The sequence below is a fragment of the Callospermophilus lateralis genome, chromosome 7, assembly GCF_048772815.1.
Source record: "Callospermophilus lateralis isolate mCalLat2 chromosome 7, mCalLat2.hap1, whole genome shotgun sequence".
NCBI classification, from domain to species: domain Eukaryota; kingdom Metazoa; phylum Chordata; class Mammalia; order Rodentia; family Sciuridae; genus Callospermophilus; species Callospermophilus lateralis.
This window is the reverse complement of record NC_135311.1, coordinates 124,407,931-124,431,471: the sequence shown is the minus strand read 5'-3', so window position 1 is coordinate 124,431,471 and position 23,541 is coordinate 124,407,931. Positions and strand designations below refer to the sequence as shown.

Here is a 23,541-nt window from a genome sequence, read left to right as displayed (position 1 = left end):
CATGGGCTGGGGTCGTGGCTTAGGGGTAGAGTGCTTGCCTCGCACGTGCGAGACCCTGGGTTCGATCCTCAGCACCACATAAAAATAAATAAGTGAAATAAAAGTATTGTGTCCAATTGCAGCTAAAAAATAAATATAAAAAAATTATTAAAGAAAAAAAAAAGAATCACAGCCATAACTTTGCCCTTCTGAAAGGGAAGCCTGACAGCGTAATAACTAGAAAGAGAAGTTGTTCACTCATTCAAGTAGCCTATCATATGTTACAAATTCAAATTTTTTTAACCTGTCTTTAGCCACGGTTCTTTCTTCTTTTTCCAAGAATGGACACATTTACAAATATCACAGTGGATGACCAAGTTTTAAGCATTTGCATAACTACTCAAACGGGAACTGCTATGCACATGCAGAAAATAACTGGATGTTCACCTTTAGAAGCCAGGGGGTAGAGTCTTCTCTAAACAGTTGTTAAATCTCATTTATAAAGAGTTAAAGCAGATATAAAGATTTTAAAAAAAAATTTTTTTTTTAGTTGTCAATGGACCTTTATTGATACGTGGTGCTAAGAATCGAACCCTGTGTCTCACACATGCTAGGCAAGCGCTCTGCCACTGGGCCAAACCCCAGCCCATAAAGTTCTTATTTGCATGTTATACTTCATAAATGTTGTCTTAAATCTCTAAGATAACAGTTTTCTCTCCATAAAAGGGAAAATGAAGGATTACATGCCTGTAATCCCAGCGGCTCCAGAAGCTGAGGCAAGAGGATCATGAGTTCAAGGTCAGCCTCAGCAACTCAGGGAGATCCTGTCTGAAAATATTAAAAATTGGGGCTGGAGATGTGGCTCAGTGGTTAAATATTCCTGGGTTCAATCCCTGGTAACCTTCTCCCCCACAAAAAGAACAAAATCCTTACTAAAATGTGGGAGCCAAGATTCAAGTTTTACTCTGCTAACTGCCTCCAATGATAAAGTAGCATCATAGCAGATTAGAATAAAAACAACATTTTCATAAGCTACAGCAATAACAGAACTGTTTTATTTAACATTTCTTCTCCTCCGTCCTATAATGCTAGCATGCTAAATCTCATTTTCATATAAACCCACCTTCAGCAGCAGACAAGGCAAGAAGGGGAACAAAAGTGCAATTTTGAAAGTAACCATAGAACCAGAGTGGGAAACAAAAATAGACAGAGGGCAGTGGGTTCCTTGGTTGGTGCTCTGCCCACAGACCCTCATCCTGCTCATTTGAACAGAAAAACTTCAAGAACAGAAACTCCCAGGTGTTAAGTAAACGCCCAACTCTCTTGGTAGCGCATCTCTTCTAATCCCATCTATCCTGGTATCCTAATGAGCTTACTTGAAACTTGAGAAATTCCATCCTGGTTTACATCCCTGTCAACTGTCCATCTCCCTTTGAGCTTCAAAACCATAAAATACAAAAACAGAAAAGCAGTCAGTAAGTTTCAAGCCAGCTAAAACTCTTTACAGATGAATCTCCTTCTTTGAAGTCACTTGACCATATATATACAGAGCTGGAGGCAATGGACTGTGCAAACAGATCCAGCTGGAAATAGCTCAGGTACCCAATGAAATCCAGTTATTCTGCATCTGTGGATTTAAAGTGATCATCATCCACAGTAGAATAGATGTGTCCCTCGTTGCTAAGAAAATCCACAGCTTGCCTAGAAAGAGAAAAGAAAAGGGGGGGGGGGTCACTTTCAAACCAGTGTAATAGAAAGGAAATTGCCTGCTGGGTGTGGTGGCACACACCTGTAATCCCAGTGCTCGGGTAGGAGGATTGTGAGTTCAAAGCCAGCCTTAGCAACTTAGCGTCTAAGCAACTCAGAGAGACCCTGTCTCTAAATAAAATATAAAAGAGGGTTGGGAATGTGGTTAGTGTTAAGTGCCCCTTGGTTCAATCCCTGGTACAAAAAAAAAAAAAAAAAAAAAAAAAAGAAAGAAAGGAAGGAAACTTCCTTTGGATATGGCCAAATATGCAAACATTACCTACTTCTGCACTTTCTATCTTTCATAAGAAAAATTCATAGCCATTCTGCACATACAAGGCTCTTGCAGGGAGAACGTCAGTAATATTGTAAAACATAGAGCTATTAGGGCTGCCTTGGATCCCTCTCCCAAACTGTGGAAAGGCAAAAAAAATAGTCTCACTTAAATATCAGTCTGAGCAAAGTGGAACAAGATTCTAAAGCTGTAGTACAGCTTGCACATTAAATCTTATTAGTATACACATCAGTCTTTCTCTCTCTCTTTTTGATATTAGGGAGTGAACCCAGGAGCACTTTACCATTGAGCTCCATCCCCAGACCTTTTTATTTTGAGAAAGGGTCTTGCTAAGTTGCTTGGGGCCTTGAGAAGTTGCTGTGACTAATCTCAAACTTGCAATTCTCCTGCCTCAGCTGCCCTGAGTTGCTGGCCATCACACCCAGCACATCAGCATTTTTAACCTCAGCCTGGAGTATCAATTGATCTATAGTAACAACTATTACAAGCACCATCACACTCCAATTGTTCTATTAGCTCATTATGCTGGAATTAAGAGACTGCTTATCTAAAATGGAATCAGGTCAAGGGTGTAGGAAGGACTGTCTAATGGCTTCATGTCCTAATAGCTTAATGCACTCACATGTCTATCGTGGGGACAGGAACACCAAACGCACTGAATGTGTACCTGATGATCAGGAGCTAAGATTCTTTCAGACTAAACCCCAAAAAACATTAGATCAATTTTTGCTCAGAATTATATCCCTCATAAGTAATACACCTTAGTATTTGTGGAATGAGCAAATGAATCAGTGATGTGAGGGTAGTGCTATCTTTTTGAGTTCTTTTTTAGTTTTTCCTGGGTTGAACCATTTTCCTTCTGTCAATAGGTCACAACTCTACTTTTTTAACTCACTTCTCATTACCAGGAAATACTAGAGAGGTGAAATGATATGATTCTGGTGTCCTAGCTCATGGTGACCAATACTCACTTGATTGAAGCTACAGGCATGTGTTGGAGCTGAGTCCTGAGATCCTGAAAGTTCAACCCTTCGGGTCTTGGGCAAGCCTTTATCAAATTCAGCACCTAACAATTCAAATTAAAAATATTTTACTAAAAACTCAAACAAGTTCCCCTTTGCAAACCTGAGTCTGTTTATAGGTGAAAAAGAAAAACAAAAGAACAATAACAACAACAACAACAAAAAGACACTAAGGTAACATTAGTATATTAAGAAAATAACAGGATTTGTCTGTGTTTCACATTTCTGGAGCCCCTCAGGGAGTTTACCTGGTTTTGGACCACAGTGAGGCCATTTGTTGGCATGAAGCTATTCCCACTGAAGTTTCCTGCTTCCCCCATTCCTGGATTGCTGATAGATGCTCTCCCTACTGAGGGCTGAATTAAAAAGTAAGTTCACAACATTAGAAAATTCACAAAGTTAAATATGCTATCTCGGGGCTGGGGATGTGGCTCAAGCGGTAATGTGCTTGCCTGGCATGCGCGAGGCCTGGGTTCGATCCTCAGCACCACATAAAAATAAAATAAAGATGTTGTGTCCACAGAAAACTGAAAAAATAAATATTAAAAAGTTCTCTCCCTCTCTCTCCCCCCACTCTTAAAAACAAAACAAAACAAAACAAAAAAAATGCTCTCTCACATAACTTGTTTGTAAGTAGCACTTCAAGAATTTTCTTAAATGTACTGGACACAGTGGTGTGAGCCTATAATCCATTGGCTTGGGCGGCGTGGGCGTGTTCTGAGGCAGGAGAATCTCGAGTTCAAAGCCAGCCTCAGCAAAAATGAAGTGCTAAGCAACTCAGTGAGACTCTTTCTCTAAATAAAATACCAAACAGAGCTGGGGATGTGGTTCAATGGTCGAGGCCCCAGAGTTCAATCCCTGATACTGCCCCGCCCTGGACAAAACAGAGTTTTCCTAGTTAACAACCACTTACATTTATATGGGAAGGGACAGCTATTATCTAAAGAATACTTCATAGGATGCAAAAGTAACCCTCTTACACATATGGTATCAAAAAGAGGAAGATATTCTGGCTCCTCCTTTTCTTTCTCATGTGAGAGGAACCAGAGGAAAAGAAACACCAAGAAGAAAATTACTCAAGAGATTTGCTGTAATGGTCTCCTCAGGGCTCAGTCATTCAATAATTTATGGATTGTCATGAAGCAGGGAGAGAAAAGACATAGTCCCCAACATCCTCCTTCCTTTTTTTTTCAACCATCAAACTTCTCAAACAAGTAGTCTATAATCGTTGCTTTCATTTTCCTTCTCCTTATTTACTCCTCAGCCCACCACTATTTGGGTTCTCCTAAATATATACCTCAGAAACCATTCCCACCAAAGTCACCAGTGACTTTTCAACCAACTAGCCACGGCTCAGTCCTCACAACACCTGATCCCTCAAGAAGCAGAGACTGCTGACCTTAGTCCTCTTGAAATGTGTTCTTCCCTAGGCTGCCTGACACCATATTCTTCTGGTTCTCCATTTACCTCTTAAACTGCAACTGCTCAGTATCCCTCATTAGCCTCCTCTTCTACATGTCTCCCCCAAAAGCTAACAGTTCCATCAAGTGTTTCCTCAAGCCTCCTAAGGTCATAAATTCTCACTGCCAGCCACCTACCTAACCTATAAGATGCAGCCACCTATATATCTCAGATACTACCAAAAAAAAAAAAAAATTACTTTTCTCTCCAAATCAGGTTGCCCTGCTATATGCCACCTCTATTGCAAATCCAAGCCGAAATCCAATCCTGTGGACCTGAGCTATCTACAAGTGTACATGCTCTTACCTTCCCACAATGTCATGAGAGTCTATTATTGATCCTCCTTAGCCTAGACTCGTGACTGGAACCTCTCATCCTCTATCAAGTCTCTCAAACTCCAATCAACCTTCTCCATTGCTACAAGTCTTAAGTCCTGTGATCAACTCATTCCTCCACTTAAAAAGCTTTCAAGTAGCTCCCTCTGCCTGTGAAAATATGAAACACCTATATATTCAAGATAACACAAAAGAAATCATAATCTGTATTTTATTCTTATCCATGATTTCTCAACACATTTTACTCCCCAGTTGCACCTGGGATCTTGCCATCCTGAAACATCTCTGTCCTAAACATGTTGTGTCCTGCCTTGGATGCTCTTCCCCTTGTCTACCTGCTAAACACTCCTCATCTTTCAAAGTCCAACTTAATTCCTGCCTCTGTAAAGCCTTCACTGACATTCCCCAAGTCAAGTTAGCTATTTTCCTTCTTGGCTTCAACCCCTGGTTCCTCTACTATGATAGAACCCATTGCACTCTTTGCATGTCACTTTCCTAAACAAGTCAGTTCATCTTTTTTTTGCACAGGCCTGGTTGACATGAGATTGCTGTCTATATTTCATCTATTGAACTGAAAAAATAAGACTGACAGAGAGTCTAAAATATTGCATACTCACCACAGCAGATATAAGAGCAATGTGGAAGCATACCACAAGAAATCCTATCCAAACAGGAGGCTCCTTAATACAATAATATCCACTGTATATTTGTTATTTTAAGCAAAATCCAATCATCATTCCTTGTTTTCAAGCTAGATGCCTTCACACTGCCTCCTGGTAAGAAGGCTTACATTTTACAATCCAGCAGTACTAAATTGCAGGCTGTTTCTTATCCAAATACCTTTGTGGAATACACCTTACTTCCTGCTTCAAGTGGCTCACCTTTCTATTTAGTCATTTGTGGTGCTGGGGAATCAAACCCCGGGCCTCATGCATGTTAGGCAAGTGCTTCATCCCTGAGCTACATGCCTAATCCTAGGCACGGGGGCTTTCCTTTTTAAAAAAAAATATGTATTTTTTTTTGTTGATGGACCTAATATTCCATTAATCTACTTGTCTGTCTTTATGCCAGTGCCACACTATTTCGACTCCTGTAGCTTTGTAATACTTTTTTTAAAATATATTTTTTTAGTTATACATGGACATAATATCTTTATTTTGTTCATTTATTTATATGTGGTACTGAGAACTGAACCCAGTGCCTCACACATGCTAGGCGAGCACTCTACCACTGAGCCACAACCCCAGCCCCCCTAGGGGGGCTTTCTTAATGAGATCTGAAATCCTTCTCTGTTGTCTCATGTGCTTGCCATTTATCAATGCTTTCATGGAGATAAAGGATCTAAACTTCTACTATAATCTTCAATATTATTGTTACGCTCAGTTTTATTCCCTAACCACTCATTCTCACTTTAAAACCATTTTTACCATATCTGACACTTTAAAATTTAGTTTTTACTCAATCCCAGTTTATTTAACCCACTTTCCCCATTATTTACGAAAGCCCCTCTTTTGAAAATCCACATTTCTAATTCCCACAGTAACCTCTTTCATTATCTTACTTGACTTCAGGCAGCATTCTTCAATTTATCTCTACTCCCTCTTCCTTTTTGATACTGGAGATTGAATTCAGGAGTGCTTAACCATTAAGTCATATCCCCAGACCTTTTTTATTCTGTGACAAGGTCTCACCAAGTTGCTTAAGGCCTCACTAACTTGCTGAGACTGGCACTGAACTTGTAATCCTCCCGCCTCAGCCTCCAGGTTGTTGGGATTACAGAAATGCCACCGTGTCCAGCTACTTCTTGAAATACTTTTTTCATAACATTCTCCAAAGCCAGGTATGGTGATGCACATTTATAGTATATACCTCAGAAAACTACTTAGGAGACTGAGGCAGGAGGATCACTTCAGCCCAAGAATTCAGGGCCAGACTTTGATGACTTTCAGTAATTACTATTCTGCTTCCAGATTTCTTAAGGCTTATGTGTTCCAAAGCTCAGACCTCTGGCCTCTGAACTTCCTAGCTTTCTTGTAATTCAAGACTTGAAATATTACCTACATGATGATGGCCCTCAAGGCTGAATCTCTAGCCTCGAAACTCTCCCTTGAGTCCAGACCTTATATATTCAACTGCCCACTTAGATATCTAACAGGCATCTCATACATGGCAAGTCCAAAACAGAGCTCTGGATTTTACTTTCTAAATACGCTTTCTCCATCTACCTCCTCAAGCCCCAATCTTAGGAATAATTTTTTAACACTTCCTTTTCTTTTCCTCTTTCCTTCCCTTCTCACTTCCTTTTCCCTCTTTTTTGCAATACTGAGGATTGAATCTGTTGAGCCATATCCCCAGCCCTACATGATGTGGGTCTTGTATCCTTGCCTATATCCTTCTTCCATTCCACATACTCTGATCCACCTTCCTTGTATGTCTCAAGACATAGCAAGCTTGCTTCATACTTGGAGCTTTTGAACTTCCTATTTCCTTAGAATGTTCTTCACCTATTGAAAATTGTACCATCTTGTTTTTGCCATCTCTGTCTTCTATTCTGCTTTACTTCAGAGCACCTAACTACCTAAAACTACATACTAGTTTTGTTTACTGCCTGCTTCTCTGCCAGAGGGCAGATACTTTATCCATCTGTTCACAGCTATATTCCAAGGGTCTAGAATTATGATTGGTGTTTAGTAGGCTTAATAAATATTTTTCCAAAAAAGGAATGAATGAGTTTCTCTGCATCCTTAACAGTGTTTGGCATAGAGGAGAAGAAATAGCATCTTTTTTTCCCCTTTATTTTTATTTTTAAAATTTTTTAGTTGTAGTGGACACAGTATTTTTATTTCATTTTTTATGTGGTGCTGAGGATCGAACCTAGTGCCCCACGTGTACTAGGCAAGCATTCTACCACTGAACCATAACCCCAGCCTCTGCAATAACATCTTTAATAGCTTCTCAGTTCTCCAGTTTCTCCTACCATAACCAATCCTGCACCTTGCCAACTCAAATCATCAGAGGATTTTCTAATACTAGAATAACAAACCCTTTGAGTGGTCCTAGAGAGACTCACCAAAGTGAATTCATACAACAAAAAATAATATGGAGATATTTCAACTCAAACCAAGACATATGATTTCAGGGAAAAAATAACAATGCATAGTTTTCCCTACTCGAGCAAAAGGGTGGAAGATAAGCAGCAAAATGCTATCATATTTGGGATTTTTCTCTGAATACAAACTGACATCTGGGAGCTAAGAGCTCAGCCTATAACTATTTTCTACCTGAGGATTGTCTTAGGCCTCAATCATCAAGGGCTGGAGGGGACAGAATAACTCATAATTCTGAAAACATGAATGCTTCATCTGGAATAAAATACAACAGCAAAAGTCATGGAGGAAATGTTAGGGATTGAGAGATGCCTTTCTTCTGGCTCAACCTTCAAAATGTCAAGGAAATCAAAGCCAGAGCACTAAAGTATTCTATGTTCTTTCAGGGAAGGAAAAAATGCAAAGAGTAAAGCTACTCACCTGGCTGTTGGATTTGCTCAGCACCATGTGCGCATTGACTACTTCCAGGATATGTGTGGTAAATTCATTCATATCCTCCAGGGGCATGATCTTAAAGGCTACCAGGCTCTTTTTGTTCTATTAGAATAAAGTGGAAAAATGTAAGTAAAGGATGAACAGATTCAAACTTAATTTCTGATTAAAACATTGTGGCCTTTTTCTTGCTTATAAAATATTGCCAATGTGAAGAAAATAACTGTTATATCCTTAAAATTTTTTACTCAGGGTAATCCAAATATAGTCAGTAATGAATAAACAAACAAAACTAGCTCAGAGATATTCACATCTTGCTCAGGATTGCAAAACCAGGGCTGAGGTTGTAGCTGTGTAGTAGAGCACTTGCCAAGCATGTGGGAGGCTCTGGGTTCAATCCTCAGCACCTCATATAAATAAATAAAACAAAGATATTGTGTTCATCTACAAGTTATATGTATATTACATATATAAAAAAAGAAAAGATTGCAAAACCAAGCACAGTTTATAGTCTCCTGGCTCCAAATCTAGTGTTTTCCCTTCTACACTAATGGACACCATAACTGACAATTGTAGGCAGAGATTCTGTTCTCTACCGTTGTTACTTGTGTATTAAAGTGAAAAAGTTATTTCCTCTTGAAGAAGAAAATAATAAAATAACTTCCCATTAATTAGGGAGACTTATTATTATAAGTATTCTAAACCCATATATGAATCCAGAAATTATTTCATGCAAATACATTTAAATCGCCACTTTATTATGACCTTACCTGAAAGGATCTCAGGTGGCCAGCCACTTTCACATATGTTTCTGGAGGAACTACAGTATTTTCACCACTGGTGTCCTAACAGATAAAATACAAACAAATCACCAAGGTTTTGATGATGCTGGTGAAAGTGTCTCTAAAATTTCTAACATATACAGAAAAAGAAAATTATAAAGTAAAAGAGCTAAATCCTCAAATGGCATTAACCAGTTGTCCTGCCTTTCAGAACTTACATTTTTGTAAAACTCAAAAACTTGAATAAAATATCTAAGTGTAATTTCCAGTTTCAAAGTTCTATCATACCCATCATAAAAAAAAACAGACAGCTGGGCGAGTGGTGTGTGCCTATAATCAGTGGCTCGGGAAGCTGAGGCAGGATTGTGAGATCAAAGCCAGCCTCAGCAAAAGCAAAGTGCTATGCAATTCAGCGAGACCCTGTCTCTAAATAAAATACAAAATAGGGCTGGGGATGTGGCTCAGTGGTTTGCCCCTGAGTTCAATCCCTGGTACCCCCAGGCCACCCCCCTCCAAAAAAAAAAAAAAAAGCAAATGGCTGCCAGGAGTGGTGTTGCACACCTGTAATCCCAGTGACTCAGGAGTTGAGGTACAAGAAGATAGCAAGTTCAAGGCCAGCCTTAGCAACTTTGCAAGGCCCTAAGCAACTTAATGAGATCCTGTCTCAAAATAAAATTAAAAGGACTGAGGGGCTGGGGTTGGTGGCTTGGCAGTAGAGAAATTGCTTAGCACATGCAAGGCGCGGGGTTCCATCCTCAGCACCACATAAAAATAAATAAATAAAATAAAGGTATCGTGTCCAACTACAACTAAAATAAATAAACCAGCTGTGATACTCTTCTGGTACTCCCTGCTCTCAGGCACATAGTTTTCTGGTGGATACTTTTCAGCAAGGCAATTTTATTTTTAGGAGTTTAAGGAAATAATTTAAAACATGCAGTAAGTTTTAAATTCATCATATTTAAAATATTGAAAAATATGATGGTTATAGTGGTGCACACCTGTAATCCCAGCGGCTTGGGAGGCTGAGACAGGAGGATGGAGAGTTCATAGTCAGCCTCAGCAATGGCGAGGCACTAAGCAACTCAGTGAGATCCTGTCTCTAAATAAAATACAAAACAGGGCTGAGGATGTAGCTCAGTGGTTGGGAGCCCCTGAGTTCAATCCCTGGTACCCTCCCCCAAAAAACTACTGAAAAATTTAAAACATCCTAAATATCAAACCAAAACTATGCAACTTTTATTTTTAATTTTAAACAATCCTTTTAATTTGCTACTGGGCTAAAAGGCAGGAATAGTAACTACAGCAGTTTCAGAGATTGAAAATATGCACTTAAATACTTCACATTACTGAAAGCAGTAAGACAGAATTCTATTCACTGTCTACGAAGAACAGTAGCAACAAATGAATAAAAGCTGACTTCTCTAGTGGGGGAAAATATACACTAAAAATATTAACAATGGCCAACTGGGACAATTACAAATGATTTTACTATCTTTTTTTTTTCTTTCTTTCTTTTTTCTTTTTTGGTACTGGGGATTGAACCCAGGTGCATTCTACCAATGAGCTACATCTCTAGCCCTTTTTATTTTTTGAGACAGGTTTTCAGTAAATTGCTGAGGCTGGCCTTGAATTTGCGATTCTCCTGCTCTAGTCTTCCAAGTCATGGGGATTACAGGTATGTGCCACTAGGCCTGGCAAACTATTTCTTTTTGAGTTTCCTAGAACATGTACATATTACTTATAAGGAAACTATATTAGCTAACTTTTAAATTTCTTTTCTGATTATATAAATCTATGACTTTAAAAACTGCTGAGCATGACAGATGCCTGTAATCTCAGAAGTAGGAGGACTGCAAATTTGAGGCCAAATTTGGTTAAGGATATAGCTCATGTGAGAGGCCCTGAGTTTAATCCCTAGAATGGGGTGGGGGGAGACCCATTAAATACTTTTTTTTTTTTTTTTGGACCAGGGATCGAAGCCAGGGTACTTAACCAAATCCTCTGCTCTTTTTTGTATTTTATTTAGACACAAGGTCTCAGAGTTGTTTAGGGCCTTGTTAAGATGCTGAGGCTGGGGCTAGGGATGTGGCTCAAGTGGTAGCGCGCTCGCCTGGCATGCGTGCGGCCCGGGTTCGATCCTCAGCACCACATACAAACAAAGATGTTGTGTCTGCCAAAAACTAAAAAATAAATATTAAAATTCTCTCTCTCTTTTAAAAAAATTACTATTAAAAAAAAAAAAAAGATGCTGAGGCTGGCTTTGAACTTTCGATCTTCCTACCTGAGTCTCCCAAATCACTGGGATTACAGGAATGTACCACAGTGCCTGGCTCCACAGATAGCATTTTAAAACCGGGTAGGAAAAGGACAAATGGATCTCTACATCTCTTCTTTTACTAAAATTGTATTCCATATTTAAATCAAATTATAAAAGAGAAGAAACCACAAAAATAACAGAAGGAAATATGGATAATTAAAATATAACACTTTGGGGTTGTAGCTCAGTGGCAGAATATCTGCCTAATCTCTAGCATTACCAATAACAAAAACACTACAGAAGTGGTTTGCAATTATGCTAAAAAACTCATAAACAAAAAATCTTGGGCTGGGGATGTGGCTCAAGTGGTAGTGTGCTTGCCTAGCATGTTGATTCTCAGCACCACATGGAAGTGAAATAAAGACATTGTATCCACCTAAAACTAAAAAATAAATATTTAAAAAAAAAATCTTGCTAAAGCCAAAGAAATAAAATAAGAATGAGAAAATTCTCATAGAAAAGACAATTTTTAAAAACTATCATACTGGTAAAAATATAAGATTCACAAAACTATTAGAAAGGAGTGCAGGGAAAAAAAAATGGTGTGGAGATTAACTGGGCACTCTCATGTACTACTGAAGAGTGAATTGGTACATTTATGGAAGACAGTAAAAAAAAAATAACCTAGAAAACCTGATTTTAGGTTTTCATCTTAAGAAGAATACTTTGTTATCATTAAGAAATTTATTTAAAAATACTCATGGGGGCTAGGCTGGGGATATAGCTCAGTTGGTAGAATGCTTGCCTTATATGCACAAGGCCCTGGTATAGATCCCCACCACCACCACCACCACCACCACCACCACACACACACACACACACACACAAAACAACTCATGGGTGGGGCTGGGGATATAATTCAGTTATAAAACATCTTCCTAACACATGTGAGGGCCCTAGGTTCAGATCCCCAGCACCACAAAAGCAAAACAAAACACCTCACTGGGACATTGTCTACCACAGTAAATGATTAGAAACACGATAAATGTTTCCTAATAGTGTCCATTGTTACAGGACAATATATTCTTACTATGATATAGGCAGTAATTAAAAAATGATGCAAATCTATATTTTTTATTATTTGTTTACTGATACCAGGTATTGAACCCAGAGGTATTTAACCACTAAGCCACATCCCTACCCCTATTTGGTTTTTTATTTAGAGACAGGGTCTCACTAGGATTACAGGAATGTACCACAGTGCCTGGCTCTTAGGGCCTTGCTAAGTTGCTGAGGCTGGCTTTGAACTTGATATCCTCCTGTTCAGCCTCCCAAGTTGTTGGGATTATATGTGTGTGCCACTGTGCCCAGCTTCTATCTATTATTTAAAAAATCAGTTTCATGGGGCTGGGGTTGTAGCTCAGTGGTAGAGCACTTGCCTAGCATGTATTGGGCCCTGGGTTCAATCCCCAGTACCACATAAAACTAAATGAACAAAATAAAGGTATGGTGCTCACCTATGAGAGAAAAAAAAAAAAAAAAAAAAGCCAGTTTCACAACATAGTTTTGCATGAAAAGAGATTACAAAACAGTTGCATAACATATTTGGTAAAAAATATATGTGTACAACTCTATGTACAGACATTTGAGACAGATGAATGAAAAGCTAGTTACCAAAATGTGTTATAATAGTCAGCTCTATTTTTAGTTGTAGATGGACACATGCCTTTATTTTATTTATTTATTTTATGTGGTGCTGAGAATTGAACCTAGTGCCTCATGTGTGCTAGGCAAGTGCTCTACCACTAAGCCACAACCCCAGCCCCCAGGTGATTTTTAAAATGTTTTTATTTTGTGTGTGTGGTGCTGGGGATCATATATGTAGCACTAAGCTACATCTCCAGCCCTTAAAATGTCTTATAAGTAAGCATGGCATGTTTTGTATGAGAATGTAGTATTAGGTATCTGTAGTAACCACCTCCCCACTTGATGGCAGGGACTGTATCTTTTGATCTTTGTATATCTGGAACAAAGTTCAGTTTGGTTCACAACTGGCATTTCAATAATAACAATTAAATGAACTTCCCTCTATTTTTCTGGAAAGTAAAAGAAAAACCATAACTATCAAGTTATATATCCACAGACGACTTGGGGTTTTTGAAGTGAAAACAGCTTTTAAAAATGTCTATTCCAAATATGCTATAATGAATACATTTTAAAAACCACAAAACTGGGTGAGGTGGCACACACCTACAGTCACAGCTATTGGAGAAACTAAGGCAGGAGGATCACTTGAGCCCAGGAATTTGTTTATCCTGTGCAACATAGCAAGATCCCCACCTCAAAAAACCTGAGACAATGAAAAAATAATAAAATGAAAAGGATAAAAAGGCATGTGTTCGGGCCAGGGTTGTGGCTCAGAGGTAGAGTGCTTGCCTAGCATGCATAAGGCACTGGGTTTCATCCCCCGCACCACATAAAAAAATAAACAAAATAAAGGTATTGTGTCCATCTACAACTTAAAAAAAAAAATATTCTTTTTCATTCTTTTCTCCATTTTTATATGCTCATGTTACTTTATAACAACACAGCCAAATTATGCATACTATCTTGTAACATATTTTTTCCTCGACAATTTATGGAGCACACTTTTTTTGGACAACATATATTTCTAAATCATTTGCAGTATTTTTTTTTTCCTGGTACCAGAGATTGAGCCCAGGGACATTTTATATTGAGTTACATCCTAGTTCTTTTCTTTTTTTTATTTTAAAAGACTCTTTTACCCAGTGGCTTGAGAGGTTGAGGCAGGAGGGTCATGAGTTCAAAGCCAGCCTCAGCAACAGTGAGGAGCTAAGCAATGCAGTGAGACCCTGTTTCTAAATAAAATATAAAAAAGGGCTGGGAGGCTGGGGCTGTAGCTCAGTGGTAGGGCACTTGCCTCACAGGTGAGACACTGGGTTCAACCCTCAGCACCACATAAAAAGAAAGAAAGATATTGTGACCATCTACAACCAAAAAGGGGGTGGGGGGCTGGAGATGTGACTCAGTGGTCAAGTGCCCCTGAATTTAATACCTGGTACCAAAAACAAAACAAAACAAAACAAAAAAACTTCACTTAGTTGCCAAGGCAAACTTATGATCCTCCTGCCTCAGCCTCCCAAACAGTGAGATTACAGGCCTAGACCACCATTCGAAAATATGATCAACATTCTTAAACTGAATCTTTGTATGTGTCTTGAATTATTTCCTTAATGGAAATAATGGCATTCAAGGTCAACATTTTTTATGATTGACTATTCTGATACAGGCTTATTTTTGAGAAAAGTTATACCAGTTTATACTCATACTCTCAAGACTATATGGCATCCATTTCCTTAGAAAAACAATGACAAATAAATTATTGTTTAAGTGCCTTCTAAGTAGTAGAGATATTGTGTTAGCTGTTGTTCTCACGAGAACTAGACAATATTGTTTTTTTCCTTTGCCAATCTAAAACATTAAAAATTATTTCAGGGGATTGTAGTTTGGCTCAATGGTAGAGCACTTGCCTAGCACATGCAAGGTGCTGGGTTCAATCCTTAGCACCATGAAAAAATAAATAAATAAAGATATTAAAAAGAAAATTATTTCAGGGCTGGGGTTATAGCTCAGTAGTACAGCGCTCGCCTAGCATGTGTGAGGCCCTGGGTTTGATCCTCAGCACCACATAAAAATAAATAAAATAAAGGTATTGCATCCAACTAAAATATAAATATTTAAAAAAATTTCAATGTTTATTATTGCAATGCTTTTGTTACTGTTGTCACCATTTGTACTGTGTTGTCTTTCTTAAATTATCCGAGCATTTTCTATTGTTCACTTCTGTAAGGTGCAATTGCTTTTTTTCTTTTCTTTATGGTGCTGGGGATTGAACCCAGGGCCTCACATATGCTAGGCAAGCACTCTACCACTGAGCTACATCCCCATCCCCTGTAGTGTTTTTTATTAATTAAAAATTTAGGGGGCTGGGGTTGTGGCTCAGCAGTAGAGTGCTCACTAGCACATGTAGGATCCTGGATTCAATCCTCAGTACCACATTAAAAAAAAAAAAAAAAAAGGTATGGTGTCCAAATACAACTAAAAAAAAAAAATTTATATATATATAATTTAGATGTTTGTAAAATGTGCAAATACTCTTCCCATTCATCTAAACAATACTTACTCAACGCCTAGGGATACATTAGTGACTAAGATAAAAATCCTTCTCATGAACTTTACATTCTACTGTCTCTTGCCACTTCCCTTTTAATTTACAGTATTTTACGAAATTCAGGTTTTAAACTTTTATATAGTCAAATATCCTTTCACCTTAGGGTTTCTGCCTTTCATATCTTGCTTATATATTATTTTTATAAGAAAAGCCTTTAAAAGGTAAGACTAAAAAAAAAGAGTTCAATATCTCCAAAGTAACCCCACCCTGATCCAAAAACAGTTGCTTACATCTGTGTCCACCCACTGGCGAACATCCATGGGTGCAGCTGTCATGTCATCTATTTTGTAAACAATATTGGTTGGAGCCTTCTCTGCATGTCTGATTATTCCCACAATAGTGACCTAGGTTAGGAGGGAAAAATACAAGAGTTCAATTTTTCTGGAAACCAAAGCAACATTTATATACTTTTAAAAAAGTCTTATTTCATTCTTTTCATGATAAAGTGACTTTTCTACAAATTCTTTTACACACCTGTGAAATTTCAACATTCCCAATTTTGAACATTTCATCAACCAGAGTAGCAGAAAGCAGCTGAGATATGGTACAGGGTACAATGTGCTGGGCTCGGGCTCTCTGAAGAGAAAACATTGTACATAAATTAAATTGAGAGAATAACAACTGTCACTCATTTAATAGTCACCATGTGCCAAGTAGTTTAAATAAATTAGAACATGAACTTTCAAAATTAAACTCATTGTTCTTATTTTACAGACAGAAACTAAGGTCATAAAGCTAACAAATGTTTTGGAATTCAAACACTTGTTTACCTGTCTCCAAAGTTCCTACAGAATGAGTCTGTGTTGCACTGTGGATTTTCCCAAATATGTAGACCCCAAAGGAGATTAAGATAAGGTCTGCTGGCAGAACATTTAGGAAAAAACCACAGCTTTACGGTGAAGGCAGGCTGTTCAGGACATTGATGAGATGACAAAGCATTGGGAAAGGGTTTGATAAATAGGTAGCAGAGATAGAACTTTAGAGTTCTAGTCTTCTAATAAAATGTAACAAAAAGTTAGATGTATGGCTTTCTTAAGAACAGATGTTCTAACAATCAGATGGAATTTCTAAGGAAAATGAGGCAAGAGCTCAGCCATTTTGGACATTTTAATTGTGAGAAGATAGGATGGACAGAAGATTCTACTGCAGACACTCAAATCATATCCTAAAGCAGCATGACAAAAGTATAAACTCTTATTTTTGCCTGTCACTGAGAAGGGGTAATCTGGGTGACATAAAGATAAGTAAGACAGGATTTGCCTCCTTCAACTTTTTTTTTTTGGTGGGGATTGAACCCAGAGGCACTTTAACACTAAGCGACATCTCTAGCCCTTTATTTTTTAATTTGAAATAGCAATTTCCTAAAAGAGTTTTCTTGAGTTGGATTTTTTTTTTTTTAATTATTTTTTATTTTTGCAGTGCTGGGGTCAAACCAGGTGGTGGTGGCATAACCACAGCTATGGAGCTGGGATTTGAGTACAGGTCTAGAGTACTTTCTGGCCCCACAACCATGTCTTTGCTGCTTTTCTGTGCAGGTTCCTAGTTTATGCTGAAAATACTATGAACATCTCAGTTGTGATAGGTTAAAACAGAAATATAGTAGATTATGAGACATACATCCTAGAACCTCTGAAAATAATATAAATATTAACATAACATAACTTCACTTATAAAATACCATAGGCAATGGCAGGATAGATGGGTGCAGAGGAGCCAGAGGCTTTGCACAACAGGTCTGACCCATTAAGCCCAACCCTCTCCTCTGTGCTCTGCTCCTCAGAGCCCTGTCTCCCTCAGCCCTCCATTCCCCGCCCCCTCCTAATATCTGAGTTTTGTCCCAGCTCCTAACTTCCCTCTGTAGCTCAGTCTGTCTGGAGTCCAGTGAACTGGGGCAAGGTAGGGGAGGTGCAACAGAGGAAGTGGTACCAAGAGGGTCTGGAAAGAAAGCTATGTTCCCTCCTGGGGACATCTCCTCAGCTCCCCTTCCTGGCCCCCTGCCTGGACAGATGTGGAGATACTCAGCTTGAAGCTGTGGCCACCGTTCTGAAAGTAAGTGTCTCTACCTTTCAAGTTCTAAGCAAAACATACAATGTATATAAAGTGCTAATACCAATCTCTGTACATACTAGATATTAAATAAATATTATTACTCATAAAAAAAGTTACATATGGGACATGGTTGAGGTGTTAACGTCTTCTAATTCATCTTAAATCAGGTATTTCTTGGTTTTCTTTTTTAGCATATACTGTATGTCAGGAACTGATCAAAGGTACCTGCAAAAGTACGTTTAATTTTTTTAAATTAAATATTCATAACAGTATGAACCATGAGCTATTCTAACAGTACTGTATGATAAAAAATCACAATATAGATAAGAAATGGTCAGCATAGGAAATTTCAACCAAATATAACAAATTTATAATCCATAGGAAACATTTTAGAGAGGGCTTTTATCTAACTTACTAACCATCATTCTTTTCTGAGAAGCTGTCTTAATGCATAGCCCAAACTGGAGATTTTAAGATTAAAAATTCTAATAACCAGAATGGAGAAAAATAGTTAAGTTTGAGAAAAAATAAGAACTAGTAATCCATCTCCTGTTTTCTCTTTAAAGAAATACAAAGTTGGAGCTGATGTTGTGGTTCAGTGGTAGAGTACTCGCCCCGCATGTGCGGGACCCTGGGTTCAATCCTCAGCACCACATAAAAAATAAATAAGTGAAATAAAGGTATTGGGTCCAATTGCAACTAAAAAATAATTAAAAAAGAAAAAGAAAAATAAAAAAAGAAAGAAAAAGTTGGAGAAATGAAACTTCAGGGGCTGGGAGTATGCTCAGTAGTTACACTTGGTACACAAGGCCCTGGATTCCATGTAAAATTTTTTAATTTTAAAAATAGAAGCCAGGCATGGTGGCACAGGCCTGTAATCCCAGTGGCTCAGGAGGCTGGGCCAAGAGGATTGAGTTCAAAGCCAGCCTCAGCAACAGCAAGATGCTAAGCAACTCAGTGAGACCCTGTCTCTAAATAAAATACAAAATAGGGCTGGGGATATGGCTCAGTAGTCAAGTGCCCTTAAGTTCAATCCCCCAGACCAAAAAAATAAATAAATAAAAGACAGTGAGTGAAGTCACCTCTGATTTTCCAGAAAAAAAAAAAAAAAGAGAGAAGCTCCTGCTCACCAGATTTTGAATCTGCCTAGTATCACATATGCATTCTCTGCTTCCAATTACTCACTAGCTATGTCCTTAAATACAATGAATCTCTGCTGTACATTGGAATAACCACCTTATACAACTAAATGAAATAATCTGCATAAAAAATATAAAGCAATGACCAAATGTATAGGAATTATCAGTGAATTTCCCCCTCCACCACCACCCACACATACTTCTGAATTAAAAGTGTTAGGTAAGAATGGTACAGAATAGAGGACACAGAAACCAATCCACAAAATTACAACTTTCTTATATTTGATAAAGGGGCTAAAAACATGCAATGGAGGAAGGATAGCATCTTCAACAAATGGTGCTAGGAAAATTGAAAATCCATATGCAACAAAATGAAACTGAATCCCTTTCTCTCGCCATGCACAAAAGTTAACTCAAAATGGATCAAGGAGCTAGATATTAAAACAGAGACACTGCGTCTGATTGAAGAAAACGTTGGCTACGATCTACATACTGTGGGGTCAGGCTCCAAATTCCTTAATAGAATGCCCATAGCCCAAGAGTTAATAACAAGAATAAACAAATGGGACTTACTTAAACTAAAAAGTTTTTTCTCAGCAAGAGAAACAATAAGAGAGGTAAATAGAGAACCTACATCCTGGGAACAAATTTTTACCCCTCACACTTCAGATAGAGCCCTAATATCCAGAATATACAAAGAACTCAAAAAATTGAACAATAAGATAACAAATAACCCAATCAATAAATGGGCCAAGGACCTGAACAGGCACTTCACAGAGGAGGACATACAATCAATCAACAAGTACATGAAAAAATGCTCACCATCTCTAGCAGTCAGAGAAATGCAAATCAAAACCACCCTAAGATACCATCTCACTCCAGTAAGATTGGCAGCCATTATGAAGTCAAACAACAATAAGTGTTGGCGAGGATGTGGGGAAAAGGGTACACTTGTACACTGCTGGTGGGACTGCAAATTGGTGAGGCCAATTTGGAAAGCAGTATGGAGATTCCTGGGAAAGCTGGGAATGGATCCACCATTTGACCCAGCTATCACCCTTCTCGGACTATTCCCTGAGGATCTTAAAAGAGCGTACTATAGGGATACTGCCACATCAATGATCATAGCGGCACAATTCACAATAGCTAGACTGTGGAACCAACCTAGATGCCCTTCAATAGATGAATGGATAAAAAAAATGTGGCATCTATACACAATGGAGTATTACGCAGCACTAAAAAATGACAAAATCATAGAATTTGCAGGGAAATGGATGGCATTAGAGCAGATTATGCTAAGCGAAGCTAGCCAATCCTTAAAAAACAAATGCCAAATGTCTTCTTTGATATAAAGAGAGCAACTAAGAACAGAACAGGGAGGAAGAGCATGAGGAAAAGATTAACATTAAACAAAGACGAGTGGGGGGGAGAGAAAGGGAGAGAGAGAAGGGAAAGCATATGGAAATGGTAGGAGACCCTCAATGTTACACAAAATTACATATAAGAGGTTGTGAGGGGAAAGGGGGGGGGGGGAACAAGGGAGAGAATTGAACAACAGAAGATGAGGTAGAGAGGGAAGATGGGAGGGGAGGGGGGATAGTAGGGGATAGGAAAGGTAGCAGAATACAATAGTCACTAATATGCCATTATGTAAAAATGTGAGTGTGTAACCAATGTGATTCTGCAATTTGTATTTGGGGTAAAAATGGGAGTTCATAACCCAATTGAGTCAAATGTATGAAAGATGATATATCATGAGCTTTGTAATATTTTGAACAACCAATAAAAAATATTAAAAAAAAAAGTGTTAGGTAAGGCAACATACAACCTGCTCATATTGAATTTTAACAACACATCTGACACCTATAGAGAAGCCAAATCAATTCTGTATTACAAGATGAATTCAACAGCATATGGTTAAGAGTGAATAAACATTTAGACAGCTTCCTATAGATCACATTCCTACAGTTCTCTTTACCAATTTTCAGATCCATCCTGTGATATCAGTAGTACTGGTACCATCAACCAGTGTGAAAAGTGAAGGGTCACAGGCTTCAAGTTGCTTCCCCAAAGTCAGACTGCCACTTAAAAGGCAAAATTAATTCTGTAGCCTATGTATTCTGCCTCTAAAACCCATATTCTTTTTAGTAATAACATCAGGAACCCTTTATACTGGGAAGGCACTTTGTATTTAAGTCTCACTACAACCCTGTAAGGTTAAGTATGTGTTAACCTCATTTAGTGGGTGCCAAACTGACTCCCAAGAAGATTAATAATATTCCATCGACTCACTGTTCTTTATGCAGGATATCTATACAAACTTAATTGAGCGATTTTAAGATGTCCTATAAGTTTTATCATTTTCTATAGATGTTCTGCATCTAAAACGATAGGACACAATGGGTCAAGAAAAGTATGCAATGCTCCGCTGCAAGCAAAGTTAGAGAATCATGCTCTTTCCACTGCAGTTTGTTACCTCCCCACAATTAATTAGAAAAAGCCTCTGAATACACAAACAATGTAAAACAAGTTATTAACATAAGTTCAGAGTTTTTCCACAAGACTGAGTCATTAACTATGGTCAAGTTCAAAACAAAGCCGAAGAACTGCGGATGCGAAATTAGGGAAAATGTCATTTTAAAAAATCTATATATTTTAGATGTAGCTGGACACAATACCTTTATTTTTTAATTTATTTTTATGTGGTGCTGAGGATCGAACCTAGGGCCTTCCACATGCTAGGCGAGTGCTCTACCATTGAGCCACAATCCCAGCCCGGAAAATGTCATTTTTAGAGTTTACAGTATCTAATCATAAAGACATGGGACATCATCAGTTCGTGTTTAACACTCTTACTTCGCCTCAAAAAATTTCTCTTATGGGTGAGTGAAGAGCTTCAGAACAGAATGGAATAAAACAAAACAAAGTCTTTCAACCTACTGATTTCTTTTCAGCCTGGGAAGGTGTCGGCGATCCGAAGCCCCCCGGGGACTGAGTGTAGCTGCTGGCTCCCCCAAAGGTGGTGGAGCTGCTATAGCTTTCAAATCCACCTGTTTTTGAACGACAGTATTAGTATCTGTGCTGTCGGCCGGATCTGGGAGCAGAAATTTCAGGCCTCCCAAACACTGCCCCATCTTCCTCATCTTCTCCACCACACTCCCCGCGCCACCCGCCGCCACCTGTCTCTCCCACCCGAGGCTAGCGCTCAGGCTAAATCCTCCCGCGCCTCTCCTCCTCCCGCCCCACCCATCATTACTATTCCACATGTCGGTCGCAAGTTCTTTGGGAAAGAAGTCCAGAAAGTTCCGGTTTGGTGGGCTTGCCGAACTCCTCAGAATCCCGCTGCTGCGACAACGTTGTTTCTACTTTTTTCTGGCGCCACAAATTCCTTCCCGCGAATGACGGAGCCAGTGAGCGCCAAGGACGTTTCTCGCTTCGGCCAATCAACGCTCACGAATCCTACGCTTTTTCCTGTCTCCTCAGGCCAGGATTCCAAAAACGCGCACAGCCGCAAGTGGAACCAGAAGCTTCTGCGGCCATCTTTACTAAGGGCAAAACCTGTCGCACAAGCAAACGAAAGGAGGTACGAGATGCTGATAGGATGGTATCTAAAGAAAACAGCCAATCAAAACAGCACTTCCGGGCTGGGGATGTGGCTCAAGCGGTAGCGCGCTAGTCTGGCATGCGTGCGGCCCGGGTTCGATCCTCAGCACCACATACAAAGATGTTGTGTCCGCCAAATACTAAAGAATAAATATTAAAATTCTCTCTCTCTCCCTCTCTCTCACTCTTTCTTAAAAAAAAAAAAAAAAAAAAAGCACTTCCGTAAAACGCGTAATTCCACTCCTGTCAAGTGAACGACCCCTTACGTCACTTCCTTTGCGCGATGTTCTCAAGTTCCCTCCAAATATCACTGGGCTATCAACGCTTAATCGAAATTGCCATTTGTACAGATCCCAGTTTGACGTTCTGGCCTCATCGTCATGTGGCATTTGCACACCTTAGGTAGCCTCCCAGCAACCCCTCGGGGGGTTGCTTGTTGTTTATCATAAGGAGTCAAATTGTCTCACTCTAACTCCACTCACACGGTAGTCTTTTTTTTTCTTCTTTTTTTTAAGGGGGGAGGAGAGAGAGAGAGAATTTTAATATTTATTTTTTCATTTTCGGCGAACACAACATATTTATTTGTATGTGGTGCTGAGGATCGAACCCAGGCCGCACGCATGCCAGGCGAGCGCGCTACCGCTTGGAGACAGAGTCTCGCTAAGTTGCTGAGACTGTCCTGGAAGTTGCATTCTTTCTACCTTAGCTTCCCAAGTCATTGGGGTTTCAAGAGTGAACCACCATGTTTACCACATTTACTAAATCTTGTGATGTGCTATTATTTGCAGTTTTACAAGTGACGTAATTAAGGCACAGAAAGGCTAAATTGTTGGAGTCTGCATTCAAGCCCAGGGAGGCTGATTCCATGACCTGGTGTGGTTACTGCATCTACTAGAACTGGGTCAAGAGCTCATAATGACAACTGGGGTTCAGGCAAGAAAACTAAATATGGTGGGTTGGAGCAGGTAATTTTCAATAAATATTTTTTCTATACTGTACAAAAACCACACAAGAATAATAATAACTGCTATAATAACTGTTGCTAGGTGCTTGGTCATCAAATTTTTTTTTTTTTTAGA

At 38.9% G+C, this 23,541-nt stretch overlaps 1 protein-coding gene across 1 annotated transcript; it reads right to left on the bottom strand.

Annotated features, from left to right (window-relative positions):
• Window positions 1-1,012: 1,012 nt before the first annotated feature.
• Window positions 1,013-22,387, bottom strand: Rpa2 (replication protein A2). Its single transcript, XM_076863133.1, has 9 exons — window positions 22,116-22,387; window positions 21,800-21,909; window positions 16,146-16,247; window positions 15,902-16,015; window positions 9,148-9,222; window positions 8,366-8,482; window positions 3,291-3,398; window positions 2,992-3,086; window positions 1,013-1,680 (listed from the first exon to the last, which is right to left on the bottom strand). Exons 1-9 carry the CDS (start codon window positions 22,123-22,125, stop codon window positions 1,596-1,598), a joined length of 816 nt encoding a protein of 271 aa, XP_076719248.1. The 5' UTR covers window positions 22,126-22,387; the 3' UTR covers window positions 1,013-1,595.
• Between the last annotated feature and the right edge of the window lie 1,154 nt (window positions 22,388-23,541).